Source organism: Centroberyx gerrardi, chromosome 11 (genome assembly GCF_048128805.1).
Source record: "Centroberyx gerrardi isolate f3 chromosome 11, fCenGer3.hap1.cur.20231027, whole genome shotgun sequence".
NCBI lineage: Eukaryota > Metazoa > Chordata > Actinopteri > Beryciformes > Berycidae > Centroberyx > Centroberyx gerrardi.
The window spans coordinates 12,205,142-12,223,159 of NC_136007.1; the positions used below are offsets into that span (position 1 = coordinate 12,205,142).

The following is an 18,018-nucleotide window of genomic DNA, read 5'->3' on the forward strand; positions in this document are numbered from 1 at the left end:
TGTTCACACAAAATCTGTGGATTTCTTTTTCACTTTTATGTTTATTCTTTGTTTTTTTTGTCAAAAGTCACTGCCAATATGTGGATTAATCTGTGAAATCTTTTAAAGATAGAAATGTAACTGTCATGACCATTAAATCAAATCTTTATACCCACACAGACCTGGGAGAGAGAGGTTACAGAATAAATGTCAACAGTGATGGTTAAACCTTTGAAGTTTTTCTAGTGGAAAATCATGCACCACTCTAGTTGTTCAGATATATTAATTCATTTCTTAAATATCTAATTTTCTCTTGTACTCAGACAGTACAAGGGAATGATCACTGTGTTCTCTATGGGAATGACTGATTCAAAACTGTGATACTGGTTTGTTGGTGTATCTTTTTGGATGACACTTCCACATTCCTCATACTGAAATGTTCAGATTACCTGTTAGCATGGTGTTCTGCCCTGTTAGCCATCATCAGCAAAATAAAAATGCATCTATGCACCACAGCTGGGTGGTTAACAATGGTTTACTGTTCCTTTAAGGGTGTTACTGTTAAAGGAAGTCACAGTGCACTCTATTGTCTGACTCACTCTGCCTGACACACACACACAAACAGACAAGATCATCATTCAGGATCACAAAGAGAAAACAACTGCATGACAGTGGCCTTAAAGTTGGTGTTGGAAAGCTCTTTCATTTTCTTTTCTCTCTTTCTTTTCACCACACTTTCCCACACATAACCACAGTTTTTGCCAGTGATAGCACCTGACAGCAGCTGATTGTATCTGATGTCTGTGCTACAGAGAAGGAGGATTAATATGCTTCATGATAGGAGCATTAGTTGCTGTCTAGAGGTGCAGAAGATGACACTCCTATTCCAGAGTTACTCAAATATCATACGATGGAAACCGCTTTTGGAAATTGACAGCCAGCATCTGTCGGTTTTCACTGTCAACTTTCCAGTGTTTGTTGTTAGTATTCATCTGCAATACTGCAAAGCAGGTTATTCAGCAGGAGGGGTCAGGGAAATGAAAGTTCCTCTTCTGGTCAATGCATTTGACCAACTCCCTGCACATTATCCCACCTACTACACTGCTAGACAATCATTTGACATGAAATATTGATTTAAAATCATTACAAACTAAAGTAATTTATAAGCTTAGCCAAAAACAGCAACAAAACAAAACAAAAAAACAAGTTCAGCAAGACTGTTTGCAGTAACCAGGAGTAACATATATTTGGCCCAAGGTGTCACTTTTTAACTGGATTAGAAATCAACAAAATTGACCAGACTTCTTGACTGCACAGTGAGTTGATTAGATTTAAACTATTCAACAAAGCCATGCCATAAGCTATAGTAGCCTCACCTGACAGAATGATACAAATGTCTAAATAGGCCAAATAGGCCTAGAACAAATTCAAAAGTGGCACAGCAGTAAGCGTTATGGCTTGAAAAATATTTATTGCCATAGTGTACACAATTACATTATAATATTTAAAAAATTATTATAAAATTTAAATAGTGTTGAAATATGCGGAACATGGACAAACTGCACCGGCAAAGAGGAACAGTGATCACAAGTCAAAGCTCACTGACAGAGGTAGATGGACACTAACAGGACAGTTGCTAAACATGAGAAAACTACAACCCATTTAGCATAGAACTGAATCAACAAAAACTGTATGTGGTCAGCTTCACAAAGCCGGTATTTAAGGCAGGGCTGCCATTCAGAAACCGCTTTTATCTAAGATCAATGCACAAAGATGCATTACCTTAGCCTGGTATTAGCAGCACAAAACCTGGAACACAGAGCGGTGGAAAAAGTAACATGGTGGTGGATGACGGTATGGGCAGCCATCTTGTGGGAGTCATTAGGTCTGATGATTGCTCTGCATGGTTTATATAAAGGTAAAAGAATAAAAGGCCATTATATCACTCCAAGATGATAATGTCCCCATACACACTGATAAACAGATTCAAGAGTGGTTTCATGAACACCAGGATGAAATCAATGCCTTCCATGGCCTCCCCAGTCTTCCTGACAGCATTGAACCTTTATGGAAAGTTCTTGAGTCTAGATCAGGGATGGGCCATCACATGCCATGGAGTGTGAAGTGGAGTATTCCGGTTTTCATTCCAACCGAACACTGCAGCAGGTGTTTTCACTGATTACTTCCTCCTCTCTGGTTGAAGTTGTGCCAATCAGTGAAATCACCAGGCGTCGTGTTTGGTTGGAATGAAAACCTGCATGTGGTTGTGAAGTAGATTTCAACCTTTTTTTCATTCCTCAAAGAACTGGAGGCTTTCTTGAAGAATGGTCCAGTATCCCACTACTCACAGTTCACGGCTCACAACATGACATCATTCCAAGCTGTTCTGACGCCAAAGCGAGGCTCTGCTCCTTATTTCAGCCGTCTCCAACCACGTGCCATCGAGAGCCAGGTGTCTGCAGGTTTTCACTCCAACACTATGGCAGCTGATTTCATTGATCAGCTCCTCCTCTCAGGGTGAATCAGTTGCTATAGTTATGCTTGGTTGATGACACATGGTTGGAGATCACTGCCTTTATAATGTACTTGATATTCAGATATTATTAGCTGTTTACATTATATTGTTCACCCCCTTTGAAAAACCTTCTTGCATTTTTTTTCTCTATTAACTAGTTTGAATTGGGGATAAGATTGAATATTAACTATAAACTACTACTCTAGAAAGTCAAAGCAACAGGCGTTATGTCTGTTGCTTTGACTTTCTAGAGTTAGAATTTTTACAAGGCAAGGTCTTTCAAAGTCTTTCATTTCACTACTGTCTCCAATATTGGAAAAAAACAACTCATCCGCAGGTACACAGGGGTCAGAATGCAAAAAAATGACGGTAGGCATAGTAGAAGATCAAAGAGAGTATGATTATGTTAACAGTTTAATAGGAAAGATTTATGTGCCTTCTGTTTGCTCGGCTTCTGTTTGAGCCCATGGTTTATGGTAAATGATTTATGGAGGGAGGAGAAAGGGGGGAGGAGGAGGAGGGGCAGTAGGAGAGCAGAGACAACAATTTAAATTTTCCAAATGGACTTACTAACAAACTGGAGAAAGAAGAGGTTAGGGATATCAGTCTATTTATCAGGCTATTCTGCTTCACTTCGTCCCACTGGTGCATGAAGCAACAAAGTCAGACTTTGCAAAATATGGAGGTCAGAGGTAACTGAGGTCACAGCAAAACGTCCCAGAGAGCATTCTAGTTTTTATGTGTTAAACAACAACTACAATCCTGTATTTGCCAATGGCAGTCTTTATATGGGACTGTTTGCTCTGTTTGCTCCCATTGCTGTTACTTCTCCTGCTCTCTCTGGCTCTCCGCTGGCCCAGGTTGCAGTGTTGGCTGAGGCTGGCTGTGAAGGCTGCAGCCTGGAGACTCTGGGTCACTGTCTGCTGGGTCCTGGAGCTCCCGCTGCACAGGAATGACAGAACGTGGACCAAGCAGACAGGACCACCAGGGACAGATAACATGTCTGGCCCAGGTCAGACAGATAGACCCAGTCTGGCTTGCAAACCCACTGCGCTGGCCCACCACCTGCGCCGGCACTGCGGCTCTCTGGCCTCGCCGAGGCTGGCCGCCTGGCCCAGAGGAGACGCTCACCTCCAGACTCTGTCCGGCCTGCTGTGGGGGAACCAGGGGGGAGGCCGCTGGGAGGACGAGGTGCAGTTCACCAGGGACCATCTGTCACTGAGAGACGGGGGCATCGTGGCTCTGGACTGGGCTGTGGGGACCAGGCTGGGCGGGAGGGGGGAGGAGGGAAGGAGGGAGCATCAGTCGGGGGGAAAGGCGCTGGGGTGTCACACCTCCACTCCTCCTGTCCTCCTCCTCATCCCTCAGTGCTGGGGAGGGGTGACCCCCCACCTGAAGGGGCTGTGCCGCCTGGCCCTGCGGCAGGGATTCTACGCGGTGGTGTTTCACCCGCGAGGCACGGCAGGCTGCCCACTGACCACACCACGACTGACCGAGTTTGGAGACCCAGCTGATCTTGAGCAGGTATAGGATTAGAATTTCTTATTGTATTGCACACTATTCAGCAACATATTTTTATCATGCACTATGTGAAATGACATTGAATAAATGGCTTTGCCAGCTTTTGCTGCCTGCTACTTGTAGTAACACCAAACACATTATTTTGAAGCTGATCATATTCATTTATATAACAAAGTAACATAACACTGCTGTTCTGTGAAAACCTTGTGACTCTAATTTTGGAGATTTTTCATTTCAGTTGAAGGATTACATGGTCTTCTGTGGCCTGAGAATGTCTGCCAACATTTTGGGTTGATGAAACGCTTTCAAATCCATTGCATAATGTGAAAAATGCATTGTCATCAAGCTATAAACAAGGCTGGTTTTGTCAGTTCCAGAAAAGTTGACAACTTGGAGATACATGGTTTTCACCCGACAGTGACAACAATCTCTTTCATGCCTTCCACTGTCAGGCGGTGGCTTATGTGCGAGGCCGCCACCCGTCCTCTGTGCTGGTGGCAGTGAGCGAGGGTTCAGGCTCAGGTCTTCTGATGTCCTACTTGGGGGAGTGCGGCTCCAGCTCGTACTTGACAGCGGCTGCAGCCATCTCTCCTGTGCTGCAGGGCCAACTGTGGTTTGAAACGGCCATGCCTCCCATTTACCGCTGGGGGGCGCTCTTCCACAGGAAACTGCAGGTCAGCAGGTGAGAGCAGTTTGTTGCAGATGATGGAGAGGTGGAGCAAGATGAAAATTAATAATGTTACTAGGGATGGGACAGTATATTGAAATTCCATATATTGCAACACAAAAATGGGTATCATGGGACAGGAAAATGAATTGTGATATTAGCTCTATTTTATTCTGCTGTAGCAATTCAAAATTAGATGGTTTGTCCATCACAATTTCACAAGCTCTCCATTGAAATTATATTATTTGTGCTTTGTCATGACATTTTAACACTGTTGTTTACATTCTAGAAAGCCATTGCCATTACTAGAAAGATTTGTGGCTCAGAAATAAACATAATTCTGTACAGTCATACGTTGTTATGACTGAACTTTTATTTATCGTATTGTAGTTGGATCGAATCATGAAGCCCATACTGCGTATTGAATCATATCGTGAGAGAAGCGTATCATCCCATCCCTAACGGTTACAATGTGCATATGGATGCATTATGGACGGGATTATAAGAATTTGATTCAAAATCAACTTTTTTCCACCTCTGCTCCCCTCTCAGATATGCAAGTTCCTTCAGTGCAGTCCTGGATGTGGATCGGGCCCTCAGCTGCTCCTCCCTCAGAGACTTTGAAGAGGCTCTTTTCTGCTCCGCCCCTCAGCCTCAGCAGAAACCCCCCAGCTCTCCAACAAGCTCCTCACACCCCCCGCGGGGCCTGGGACCCTCAGTGGCCTGGGCCCTGGGGGAGAGGGCTTACCCAGCCACGGACTGGGACAGCTACTGGGAGAGGAACGAACCTCTGAGAGACGCGGACGAGGTGGCGGTCCCTCTGCTCTGTATACGCAGCCGGGACGACCCTCTCCTGCCCCCCGCCTCCACCATGCCCCTCCCCCTGTTCCAGAGCAATCCTTACTTCCTCCTGGTGATGACGGACAGAGGCGGGCACTGCGGATTCACTCTGGAGGGGCGAGATGAGGGGGAGGGAGGGATGGAGAAAGGCGGGATTGGAAACGGGGAGGTGGAGGAGGGTAACTGGAGTCACGTAGCAGTTCTAGAGTACTTCAGAGTGGTGGCTGATTTCCTGAAGGACGAGGAGAGGGACGGGGTGAGGTGGGGCGGTGCGGGAGGGGAATACGGTCCGGCGGGGCAGAGGAGCAGGACCGGGAACATGGCCACTGCGCCCCCTCGCAGGAGGAGAGCCACCGTGATGAGGAGGCCGCGGCAACAGACACATGAACAAGTCTATGAGGAAGCAGAGGATGGGGAGTTCACTTGGAAGAGGTCCCATACTCGCTGAGGATGGAGATGGAGGAAGATGGAAGAAGAGGGAATTCTACATAGAAATTGAATCCAGTCGTTGGACACCGTCTAGGCTTTTCTTCATCACTTTCAAGTCACATCTGTTACTGAGTTCTGAGATGAGACTGATGAGAAGACAATCCTTTTCACAGGAATGTGATCAGGGACACAGAAAGCAGGACAAATCAGCAAAACAGGAATGCTCTTTTAGGATTTAGGATTTGGGATTGAGAATCAAAACTTCAAACGTTGACTGAATGTCAACAGGAAAGTGTCTGTTTTAATGCAGGCCAGGCAGTATGGCTTCTCTTTGATAGATGCTTCCTTAGAGCTCCGCCTCCAGAATTGGGCAGAAATGATCAAGAGGACACATGACCTTCTTCAGCAAAGACAGAAAAACAAATACTAGCCCTGGAACACTGTTTGTCCTGTTCGAAATTTCAACAATATTTATCTGAATGTGTATAAAAAAAAAAATCAAAGGGTCACCATATTTGTCAGTATTTGTGTCTACACATGTCCACATGGTTTTCAAAGCAACAAGCTTTCATGCAATATGGCTGCCAGTTGCTTAAAAACAAAATATCCCATGTGGACTGTTTACAAAGAGGAGTTGCGCAAAACACACACAAGTCTACAGGCTCCAATCAATGCAGGTCATTTCTTGGCTGGACTTTACACAACAGTGTGGTATCAGCCACTGTAGAAAGTTTGATTATAAATAACCTCAGGCCTTTATGAAACAATAGGAGGAAATCAAATGTTTATGTTCAGCATGGTTTTTTTGGCATGTCTCTCTCATCCACAAAACACCAAGGACAAAGAAATATTAAAATTACTTTATTACAGATGATTCTTTATCCAGTAGCCCTCTTCCAACAAAAAATAGTAATTACAAACAAAATATTACATTTATCCCCTAAACTTTGTTTCTGAATTTCTTTTATACATTTTAAATCACTTTGTCTTCTGTAAGGAATAGCTTTTCTCTTCTGTAATCTGACATTCAGCTTTTTTGCACAATCTATACAATTTAATACAGTTTAATACAGGTCTCTGGACCAGGGAGAATAAAACAGCAAGATCCACCAATGACAGGAGAGAGAAAAGGAATACTGATAAACAGACTGTACAGAGACGTAACCCTGCCTCCCGCTTACTATCAGCCAATGGCAGCGATCCCTCGTTGCGGTAAGGGTAATCACAGTAGACTCTTAATCTGGCCAATCTCTTGTGCAATCAGAGTACAACTGATCCAGTTCTGAGTGACCGAGGTCTAAACTAGACTCTTCCCCGACTGCCTCGAAACACTTTGAGAGTCATAGTAAACACAAGATGAGGTCTAAACCAAACTGCCACTCATCTGGCCCTCTACACACATCATTTGGAAAATAAAATGACCTTTTCCGACATAAAAAGGAAATAAAACTATGAATTGAAAAACTATAAAAAAGGGGTTGGGAACAATGGCATACTGGTTGAAGAGCAGGGTAAAGAGATTTTTTTTTCTTCTTTTTTTTTTTCAAAAGTGAGCCAAGAAAAACAACAGGAGAGGAAGAGTTCTGAATGCAGGGAGGTACGATAAAAAAAAAAGATCAGGTGCGATGAAAAAGTCCAAAAGATTTCAGTGGACTCCAACAAAACCCATCAGTAACTCATTCTAGAAATCACTGCATGGCTACATTTTCACTGTCTTGTGTGCAACAGCGTTGAAAACAATTTTGGGTGAAGGAGTACACTAAATATAGTGAATGTGTATCTAAACATTTCAGAATTCTGTTTTGTTGAGGAGAGTTTGGTAGTTTTAAGCTACTCCAGATGTTTAAGGATAATTCCTGTTTTTTCTAGAAGTGAAACTAGAATGCAGAGATTGACTTTCTTATAATGGCCATCAAAATGTCAGCAAAATGTAGCCAATGCTAAATCATTGGCTAAAATTATTGAATACAATTAAATTTCAAATTATGTGCAAAATCACCCTTATTCAGCATAGAACAAAATGTTGCCATTTAATCTAGGTGATTCGACCTAGAACTGTGTTGCTATTGTTTACAATTGCAAGTGTGACAGTGAAAACTGAGCCACTGTAAATCTAAGGTGTTTGTTTGAATACCGCTGTTATAAACCATGTCACTGTCCTCATCACAAGCAGTTAATTTGTCTTTGATTTGTCAATTTATTAGATTTCCATGTTCTTCAAATTCTAAATATACAATATTAACATGTTTTCCTGTACATTCCACCTTTGAACATCATGTAATGCATAATCTCGTCATAAAACCTCCACCTTTATCTCTTTGTTTCACTATAGTCTTTTTTTATTTATAGATTTCTATAATTATATATATATAGTATTTTTTTCTTTTGTTTCACCTGGTTGAAGAGCTCTTCCCAAGGAGGGCAGGAGGGGGGTCGAGACCACACCAGGTTCAGGAGGGGAGGAAGCGGAGGGGAGCGGGATGACGGGGTCACCGGGAAGGGGGGGGGGGGGGGGGGGGGGTGAGGCAGAGCGGGGTGTCAGACTGGGGAAGGTTGCAGGGGCATGGCAGGGGAGATCACAGCATCACCACCCATCCGCCCATCGAGACATTCAGCAGTCATAAACCAACCAAGGTCTAGTGAAGCTACGCTCTCTCACTCAGATTCTAGCCCCTAAAAACTACTTTTCCTTTAAATGTTATGATACAAAGGGCATCTTTTAGGCAACTGTGATGCACAGCAGTGTCCAAGGAGTTGCCTCAGCACTGTTGCTTTGATCACATAGGAAAGGAGTTTGACCCTATATGTCACTTTGTTACCTGCTGCTCATTTACAGCACATTGACCTAACAACCGTTGAGTGTATCGCCACTCTTCAAAAAACTCTTCACTTATTTATGCTTTGTTATGTCCCATTCCCACTTGTCCAATTTAACACCACTTTCACAAAATGTGTCTTGGTACATGCATTCATCAGCCAAGTGTGGAAAGGGACATTGGATTGAGAGGAGGATAAAAATTGAGAAATGTTGATCGTATGTGTGTGTTTTTAAGTATGTCTGATTAACATTGAGTGTGGGTGTAGGCCTGTGCCAAAGTGCAAGTCATCCGCAAGTCACAACACCTTCTGGTGGAGCGCTACTTGACTTTGTTCTTGAGGTAAGCCGACAGGCATCATTATATTTGTCAAGAGAAAGTTTCCTACTGCATAGCTTCCACCAACCAAGACAGTGCCAGATTAGATCTGGAGTTACTGCAAACAAGTGAAGACAGAATACCAGTTTTAAAACTATTCAAGTAGAGGTTAAGCGCTGCTGAAAACCCTTGCCTGTCGTGAGGGCTGTGAACTAGTAAGGCTACAGCTTCCCTCAGACTGGCCTTCCACTAGATATGGGCTAGTGTGAATGAAGGGCAGGGGCTTGTGGAAAACCAAGAGTCGACCCAATAAGGGCAAGCGTGCACGTAAAATGACTACTTTTTTCTCCTCCAATTCAGCAAAACATGTAGCTAATTGGCCACATCATCATATTACTTTAACCTCCGTGAACATTTCTGGCACCAACTCTTTGAAAATACATTATAATACGTTGGCATAAACAATCATAATGACGAAAGGAGTCCGACTCTGCACCCTCGCTTTTGGCATCTTTGCAGCCACACACACACACAGTACAACATACAATCTGTACACACGACTCCAAAGATAGGCAACTGTGTGCCATGGAGGGCCGACAGTCTGCAGGTTTTCATTCCAACAAAGGACTACAGCAGGTGATTTCACTGGTTAGTTCCTCCTCCGTGACTGAAGGTGTGCTAATCAGTGAAATCAGCTGGTGTTGTGTTTGTTTGGAATGAAAACCTGCAGACTCTCGACACTCCGTGGCACACGGCTCCCTCTCCCTGCACTACTCCGATAATAAACCCAGATACTCTAATTGTACTCGCCATGAGTACTCACTTGCAACAATCTTTGCACACTTTTTCTCCTATTTCCCCTCTAAAACTGTCTAAACTGTTCTGAATCTCTTTCTTGACTCAAGCCTCTACCTCCACTCTTCCCTTCTCAACGCCTGCTACTGCACATCAACAGTAATCTCATTAAACTGTCCATCAGCAAGTTGTTTGTCTCTGTAAAAAATCTAAAATCTTGAGCTGTGAGTGGTTTAGGGATACAACCTGCTGGGCTTTTGTTCTCAGTTTTCACCCTTGGCACTAAGACTAATTTTCAAATGTTACATTACAACTTGCACCATGAATGCAACCTTTTCCCATAATGCTGTTTATTGTACCACCACAATAACTGATAGCATATCAGGTTTACCCCAAATAAACATAAAGATTGCATACTGCATTAAAAACAAATAACTCTTGATAACAAACTGTATGTGATGTCCGACAATATGGATACACTAGTCTGAGTCTATGGCAACAGAGACTAGTATGGCAAATCAAAACAAATAAAATAGCACTATAAGCTACATTAAAAAGATGTGACACTATTGCACTATGGCATACTGTACTACGGCCCTTAGCCAACATGGATTAGCCTTAAGGCTTTTGGGTTTCCACAGTCCCCTGCTAGCAGTACACTGAAGTAAAAGAGCAGTGGTAATGGGAGAGGAACTGGGCTGAGGAAAACCCAGTCCCAGTATGAGCACTGTGCAGTGTGTGCTGCGGGAAATAACAGGAAGTGTATGTAAAGCATGTGTGGTGCATGCATGGTGTGTGTGTGTACAGTGTTTTCTCGGTGCACAAGAATTGAACGTAAGACATATTGTGTTTTCTTTAAGTGTCTGTGTGTGTGGTCTAGGTGTATGACAGGTGAGACCCGTTGGAGATCTGAGAGGTGATGCTGGCGCTCCTGCTCATGCCCTGTTCACTCCTCCCCCCCGATGACGTCCTCCTCATAGCCTGCGGGCTGTTCCTCACCCCTCCCGCGCCCCCCCCGCTCCCCCTCTGACTCCCCCCTCCAGGGTGGTGGAGGCTCCAGGGCGGCGGGCCCCCAGCCAGCATGGGGTGACCCCAGGGCTGCTGGGAGCTGGAGCCCCCCTGGTGATGATGACTATGGTGGCCGCCTCCTCCTCCTCCTCCTCCTCCTCCTCCTCCGGGCCAGTGGCCTCCCCCCTGAGCCCCCTGGCCTCCACCGCCTCCTCCCCCCCAGCCCCCCTGGGAGTCGGGGGCCAGGTTAGTGAGGACCATGTTGCTGAAGCCCAGCCTCATTGACTCTGAGTCGAAGGCCTCGATCTCTCTGGCCTGGCGCTCCAGCAGCGAGCGGATTCGCTCCAGGCGCTCGTTCTGCAGGGCGAGCATCTCCTCCTCGATCTGGGGAAATAAACACAGTGGACAAATGAGGAGCTCTGTTACAAAAAGGGATATTCACCACTCAAGTGACACCTACTCATACAAAATTAATGACAGCACACAAAAACAATTTTGGCCTGCTTTTAACAGATAATTGGTTCTTAAGTTCTTGGTTGGGAGGAAAATGGAAACAAAAAAAAAAAAAAAACACTTTCAGACATGATCCTCTGTATTCTTGAGATATATCCTGAGTGATAAGATTCAGGTAACATTTGTGTTTTTTTATCCAGAAATGGATATATAACATTTTGGAATAGAACTTCAAAGGTGGTATGATATACTGTCCACATGAGGGGAAATTACTAAGGAGCGGCAGAGTGGCTATTAGCTTAAACACACACAGCAAAACGGTTTGAAGGCTACAGTGGAAAGCCAAAAGCAGTGATGACAAACAGGTCCTATACAGTAACATAATACAGTAACAAGCACAGAGCCTTCCTTACCTTCTGCTCCAACAAAGCCCTGCGCAGCGACACCCTCTGCTCTAGCTCCCTCCTTTCCTTGTCGTGCTGGGCGTCTGTCTGCATCTTGATCTTGCTCTGGTAGGCGTTGAGCAGCTCCAGCTCCTGCTGCAGCTGCATCCTCAGAACCTGGCACTCGCCCTCCTGAGCCTCGTCCAGCCGCAGCTGAGGGCAGGCAGGCAAGACAGACAAAGAGAGAGACAGAGAGACAGACACAGAGACAGAGAGACACACACAGCAAGACAGAGACAGAGATATAGAGACAGATAGAAAGTCAGTCTTTGTGAGCTGCATGGGGTCGCTGGCCCAACAGATATATTGATGCATCACCATTATCGGCCCATATTAGCCTTTCACGGGCACGCTGTATTGACATATATTCCCTCAATAATGTACTGATATAATAAGCACAAGACATGAGGCACATGATATGAGTCACACACTCACGGTTAAGATCTCACATTTACAGCAACACATCAACAATACAACTGCATACAAAAATACAGTTTATACTATACACGTGTATTAGCAGTAAATTAAGGCACAGAAAGAACTGTAACTTTGATATCTGTCACCATGTATTTTACCTGTCAAATGGCCTTCAGTGCAGCCATTTTGAGATACGTCTTGAGAACCAAATGTGAGATTTACTTCCCAAGGAAAAGAGATCTTTCAAGAAACCATCAATATAGGATGATATTTCTAATTTTCTGCCCAAATAATTGGACTCAAAAATCCTGTATCAAAATTAACATATTTGCCAAATACAATAATTTATGTGGGGACCTAATACAGTAACATAAATACATACAGCCTTGCATGGTTCAAGGACCTTTTAATGACTTTCCAGGACTTATTTGGTGAAATTCGAGGAGTAAAAATTAGCATATTTTGGGGTAAGACATGACAGTGGTCAAAATTTGACATAGAGGCCTAATTTTGAATTCATGATCTTGTCATGTCAAGTGCTGCTACATCAATGTAAATATCCATCATAGGGTTTTTCTCAGGATGTTAAGTGTTGATCCTAGATCGGACGAAGGTCGAGAAAGCTGAGGCATGTTGATGAATTTGGGTGCTATATTTTAATTATAAGTATTTTCAAGGCCATCCATTTGTTTTCAAAAACTTTCCAAGACCTCATTTTATTTTTTTCAAATACACAAACTTTCAAGCATTTTCAAGGCCAGTGGGAACCCTGATAATAACAAATACACAAATATGTGAAATGACTGAGTTTACATAACTAGACCTAGAAATTCTCATATTCTTCGTCACATTTCCAGCCCTTGTGTTCAGGTACTCACAGCCTGTGTGGAGAGCATGTCGTTGATGGAGTGGTCGTACTGCTCGGCCAGGATGGCCAGCTTCCTGGTCTGCTCCTCCTTCAGCCTCTTCAGCACGGCCTTGTGATCTGCCTTGGGCGTCGTCTCCAGCAGGTGGTTCCTCAGGGCCTTGTACTGCCTCGTCTGGGTTTTACACGTGTCCTGGAACTGCTTCTTGATCTGCAGCTCCTTGGACTGAGGTGGACAGAGGGGAAAGACATGAAGATGTTGAGTGAGGGAGTATAAGTACTGAATCTCCACAAGTGATTGTGTGTGTGTGTGTGTGTGTAAGTGTAAGTGTGCACACACGTATGATACGCAATTCTGGTCTAAATTGATAACAAGCAAATTTTATCCAAAAATGAGGTATGAAACATTTTATTATTTGAAAATTTCAGAGTTTTGTTTGACATCACACTTAACATTACCATGCAGTTCAATGCAATGACCATCAATTTGATTATTTAACATGTGATTTTGCATATGTAAGCCATGTGATATTTTTCAATATTTATATAATAATAAACAAATAATGTGATACTCATTAGTTCCCTGTAGGGATATTCTTTTTTTATTTGCTCCCCTCCAGAGAGGTCAGCGTGGAGGATGAGCTACAGAACAGCATCCCTGAAACTTGCAGGGATTCTGTGTCTTGCAAAAAGACCCTTCAGCTGATCCAAATTCCCCCACACCCCCAAAACATAAGTGTGTATGTACCTTGAGGCTCTTGGGCTGCTGTCGGACCTCCATGACATGTTTGCGCCTCAGCTCCCTCTCCCTCCTCTTGTTGTATTCCAGCTGGTTGGTGAGCTCTGTCTGGTGCTGGGTCCGGATCAGCTCCGCCCGCGCCTTCTGGATCGTCCCCAGGTGCCGGAACTCCAGCTCTTGCATCGACTCGTGGTGCCTGAGCAGCATGGCGTGCTCCAGGTCCTTCTGCGTCTGGCGCTTGTTCAGCTCCTGACGGGGGTGGGGGGGTGGGGGGAGAAGTAAGGCGAGATGGGTCCAAAAATAAATGTATATATGAATGTATGCATGTACACTACCAGTCAAAAGTTTTGACACCCCTCATTGAATGCACTATGTTTTTCATTATCTTAAAGCCATTTTGATCTAAAGGCTTATGCTTAATTTGTTTCTTAGACAAATATAAATAGGAAGGTTGATGCCTATGTATGAATTTCTTTCCAAAGCCTTTGCCTTTCCATCAAGGCAAAGGGCAGCTACTTTAAAGAATCTAAAATATAAGATGGTTTTGATTTGTTAAACAGTTTTTTGGTCACTGCATAATTCCATTTGTCTTATTTCATAGTTTTGATGTCTTTGCTATTATTCCTAAATGTGGAAAATAGTAAAAATAAAGAAAAATATGTGTGTCAAAACTTTTGACTGGTAGTGTATGTGTGTGTATGTGTGTGTGTAGGCACCTCTCTGGCCAGGTCCTGCTCTACGTTGTGTCTAGCAATGAGGATCCTCCGTTTGAAGCGTCGGCACTCCAGCTCCAGGTACTGCCTCTGTCTCCTCAGCAGGTTGGCCTCTTCCTCCGCCTGAAAATCACGTCACCATGTCACATCACAATACCGGATGCCTCCCATTGCAATAACATTAAAATGGAGAAACTCTAATATCGCTCCTGAAGATTTAGGATTAAATTAGGGCTGCAACGATTTGTCGATTACGTCAACTGTGTAAATTTGTATATTTTGAACATGGCTGCGACAAGCCTTAACCATGAGTATATGAGAATTAAAATACCAACAAAACAAAACAAAAAATGCCAACCCAGTGTGTCTAAAGACAAGGTGCTTTGTTCACTGTGCAAAGCTGAAATGGCACATTCACAGTAACTGCTGTGCACAAACACCTGAACAGCAGTCATTAGTCATTTAGGTTAATTGTTTAAATCAATAAATTAATTCTAGTTGGAGCCCTAGATTAAATATTACATTTTAAAATGGTCTCAAATTGTTGTATCTCTATCACTCTTGATTTAATTTCACAAGTATCTGAATAATACAAGGAGAAACATCGCTGACAAAATGAGTAAAATCAAACAACTTTTTTTCTTATATTTGACATTTAACTAATTAGCTAAAATTTTTCCTAGCATCTCACATAACAGTACCTTATGCTTCAGTTCATGTCAGAATACTATGACATTACATAGACATTTTAATGATATCAAAAGTTATCAGCCTGTGAAGTGAATGAATAGTGACCTGGAAGTGCTGGATGTTCTCTTTCTGCTTGGACAGCCACTCCTGCTTCTCTTTCTTGGGGGTCGACTGGTTCTCACTCAGTTCCTGCCACAGGTGTGCAGATTGTTTTAGAGAAGAAGCAGAGCCGAGTGTGATCAGGTCAATCAATATATCAGAGCACAGATATCATCGCTGTATATGGAAATATGTCAGCATTTAGGCATAATGACATTATTTTTAATTTAAGCCTTCCATATTTACAGTGGACTAGGAGGAAATTACACTTCTAAACAAAGTCCAAGAATATGTTTATCTTCATATCTTGGTTGAGAATGCTGAATTATGCTCAGTAACAAAAATACCGGACAAATGTAAACAAATTTGAGAGTGTGTGTGTGTGTTGAGTACCTCTTTGAGCTGCTCTTTCCGTAGTTTGTACTCCCGTTTCTGTGACTCCAGGAAGCTGCTGAGCTCCTTCTTCTGCTGCACCTGGATGTGCTGCTGGAACTTCTTCTCATCGTTGGCAAACGTCTTCAGCTAAACCAAACACAGGAGTTGAGTAAGAAACAAAAAAACACACGCTTCAATTGTTGGAACACGTTTAGACGATAGGAATAGAAATGTTTCTGTATGAATGGGAATTTTATAACACTGGGCCAAGCTGTCATATGATGCCTGTTTTCAATTTCACACCACACAAAACTTTACAACCCTGGCCTTCCTTGACATTTTGCAGACCCATGTCAAATAAAAAAAAATGCAGCATTGGAAGATTTGTCAGAGAAAATAAATAAATAAATAAAATAAAATCACAAAAAAGTTTTCGTGTGTGTGAGTAAGTTTCTGTGTGTATTTTCCTTCATCTGTGTGTCTACATACGTCTTTCTCCATGGCCGACTGGTGTTTTTTGAGCAGTTTCTCAATCTCTTGGGTGAAGGCGTTCCTCTGGCTCTCCAGCTCTTTGTCCAGCCTCAGCCTGTGCTCGTCCATCTCCCCCTTCAGCTTGTTCTCCAGGGCCATCAGGTGCTTCTGGTGTTGCCGTCTCATGCGTTTGTATCCCGACATCTGCTCCCGCAGCTCTGAGTCCTGCTCATGCTCCTGCATCTCACGGGTCACCTGCAGGACGTGGACAGAGAGAGTTAGCACGGTACATTCATTCAGATTCAAAATCAGAAGCAGAACATTTCACAAGTATAATAAATGTAGAGGAATTTGACTTGGTGGCATTGGTGTGGAGGAGTAAAGACATCTTACAAAAGTTTCATGTGTGACACTTCATATCCAGAACAAAGTGGCAGCCCATGCATTATATATGACTGCACAATAAACTGTGTATAAATGTAGAATGTGATTTTAATATATCGGTGTAACAGCAATGTTGAAACTATTAAATTCAATTTAAAACATCCATTGTAACTGAAAATAGTAAAGACATGGATATGAGATGCAAAAAGTGCAGTAAAATAATTTTGCTCCTGAATTCATCAAGATTTATAATTGTGTATAATAATTGTAATCACAATAGCTAGAAAAATGATCAGGGCTGTAATTTTAGCCATGATTGTGCGGCCCTACACATTCCTCAATAAACAATTTAACAATCTGTAGCTATGTGGACTCACAAGCAGCGTGTGTACAGTGTGGTTGTAGCTGGAGAGGGAAGGGTAGTGAGTGTACAGTAGGGAATTATCTCTTAGCCTGTTTGTCAAACAACTTAAACGTGCTTCTCGTAAGATCTGACGATCCTGTAGAACTACCACTGACAATAGAGCAATTTTGGAACAGGACATCCCATCCAGAGCAGAGCGATAGGTGAGTGACCCCCAGGAGAAAGCAAGTGTGTTCTCACAAGTGACGCTGTGCGTATGGTGGCAAAGTGCTCTCTGTTGCGGTAGTGCTTCCTAGGGGCTGGAGCTGGCGGCGCCTGGGGCTCAGACGGCTGTCCGCTGGCTGCCTGCTCCCCAACGAAACTCTCCTCTTCCTCCTAGAGACACAGAGCAGCAGCATTGTCATGGTAATATAAAAAACAATGCACATACAGGAAGAAATGTAAAGACATGGGAACCTTTGGAGTTGCATATTGAAAGAGAGCGAAAGAGATAGATGCACAGAAACAACCATGAACACAAAACTGCCATGAAAACAATACAGCTATCTATCCAAGACAACTGCCTTTGACAATATTAGAGATTCAAAGAGAGGATCAGCTTCTCAATGGAAACAAATGTCTTCATCAGCATGGCAAATCATGGCTGTTAATGGCTCCACTACAGTACAGAGAAGGCTGCGTATGTAATGCATCTCCATGTGTCAGTTCACCCACCGGCTTGAGGTGTATGACGGAGCTGTTGGACATGACCGTGTGGTCTCCCTCCATCAGGTCCAGCTCGCTGCGGCTGTCCTGGGCCGCTTCGTTCAGGCTGTTGACGGAGCTGCTCTGGGAGCTGGCGCTGATGGACATGCTGGGGATGGACTGGTTGCTGCCCACACTGTTCACTGTTCCCGTCCGACCTCCGCCCGGCTCCAGCTCCTGCAGACACAGTGGAGAGAGCGGGGACAGAGACGGCAAGAAAAAGTAGAGAGAGAGAGAGAGAAAGAGAGAAAAGGGGAGTGCAAGAGAGACAAAGAGACACAAAGAGACACAGACAGACAGACAGACATGCACAAACATACAAGCATATGCATGCTTGGTTATTTATTTTGTGCGGTGTAAGGCCATAAATGTG

At 43.6% G+C, this 18,018-nt stretch overlaps 2 protein-coding genes across 4 annotated transcripts in view; one reads left to right on the top strand and one right to left on the bottom strand.

Moving 5' to 3' along the window:
• Positions 1 to 3,268: 3,268 nt before the first annotated feature.
• LOC139920390 (protein ABHD15) lies at positions 3,269 to 5,970 on the top strand. Its single transcript, XM_071910397.2, has 3 exons — positions 3,269 to 4,018; positions 4,468 to 4,697; positions 5,235 to 5,970. Exons 1-3 carry the CDS (start codon positions 3,269 to 3,271, stop codon positions 5,968 to 5,970), a joined length of 1,716 nt encoding a protein of 571 aa, XP_071766498.2.
• Positions 5,971 to 6,826: 856 nt separating this feature from the next.
• taok1b (TAO kinase 1b) overlaps positions 6,827 to 18,018 on the bottom strand; it is a 28,044-nt gene continuing 16,852 nt past the window's right edge. For all 3 annotated transcript variants that reach the window (XM_078286470.1, XM_071910393.2, XM_071910395.2), the window contains exons 12-21: positions 17,616 to 17,822; positions 17,142 to 17,276; positions 16,172 to 16,408; positions 15,701 to 15,829; positions 15,314 to 15,397; positions 14,522 to 14,641; positions 13,815 to 14,054; positions 13,080 to 13,292; positions 11,755 to 11,937; positions 6,827 to 11,272 (exon numbers count right to left, since the gene is read on the bottom strand). In XM_078286470.1, the coding sequence (XP_078142596.1) occupies positions 10,757 to 11,272; positions 11,755 to 11,937; positions 13,080 to 13,292; positions 13,815 to 14,054; positions 14,522 to 14,641; positions 15,314 to 15,397; positions 15,701 to 15,829; positions 16,172 to 16,408; positions 17,142 to 17,276; positions 17,616 to 17,822 (2,064 nt within the window). In that variant the 3' untranslated portion in view covers positions 6,827 to 10,756. The remainder of the gene's footprint in view (positions 11,273 to 11,754; positions 11,938 to 13,079; positions 13,293 to 13,814; positions 14,055 to 14,521; positions 14,642 to 15,313; positions 15,398 to 15,700; positions 15,830 to 16,171; positions 16,409 to 17,141; positions 17,277 to 17,615; positions 17,823 to 18,018) is intronic.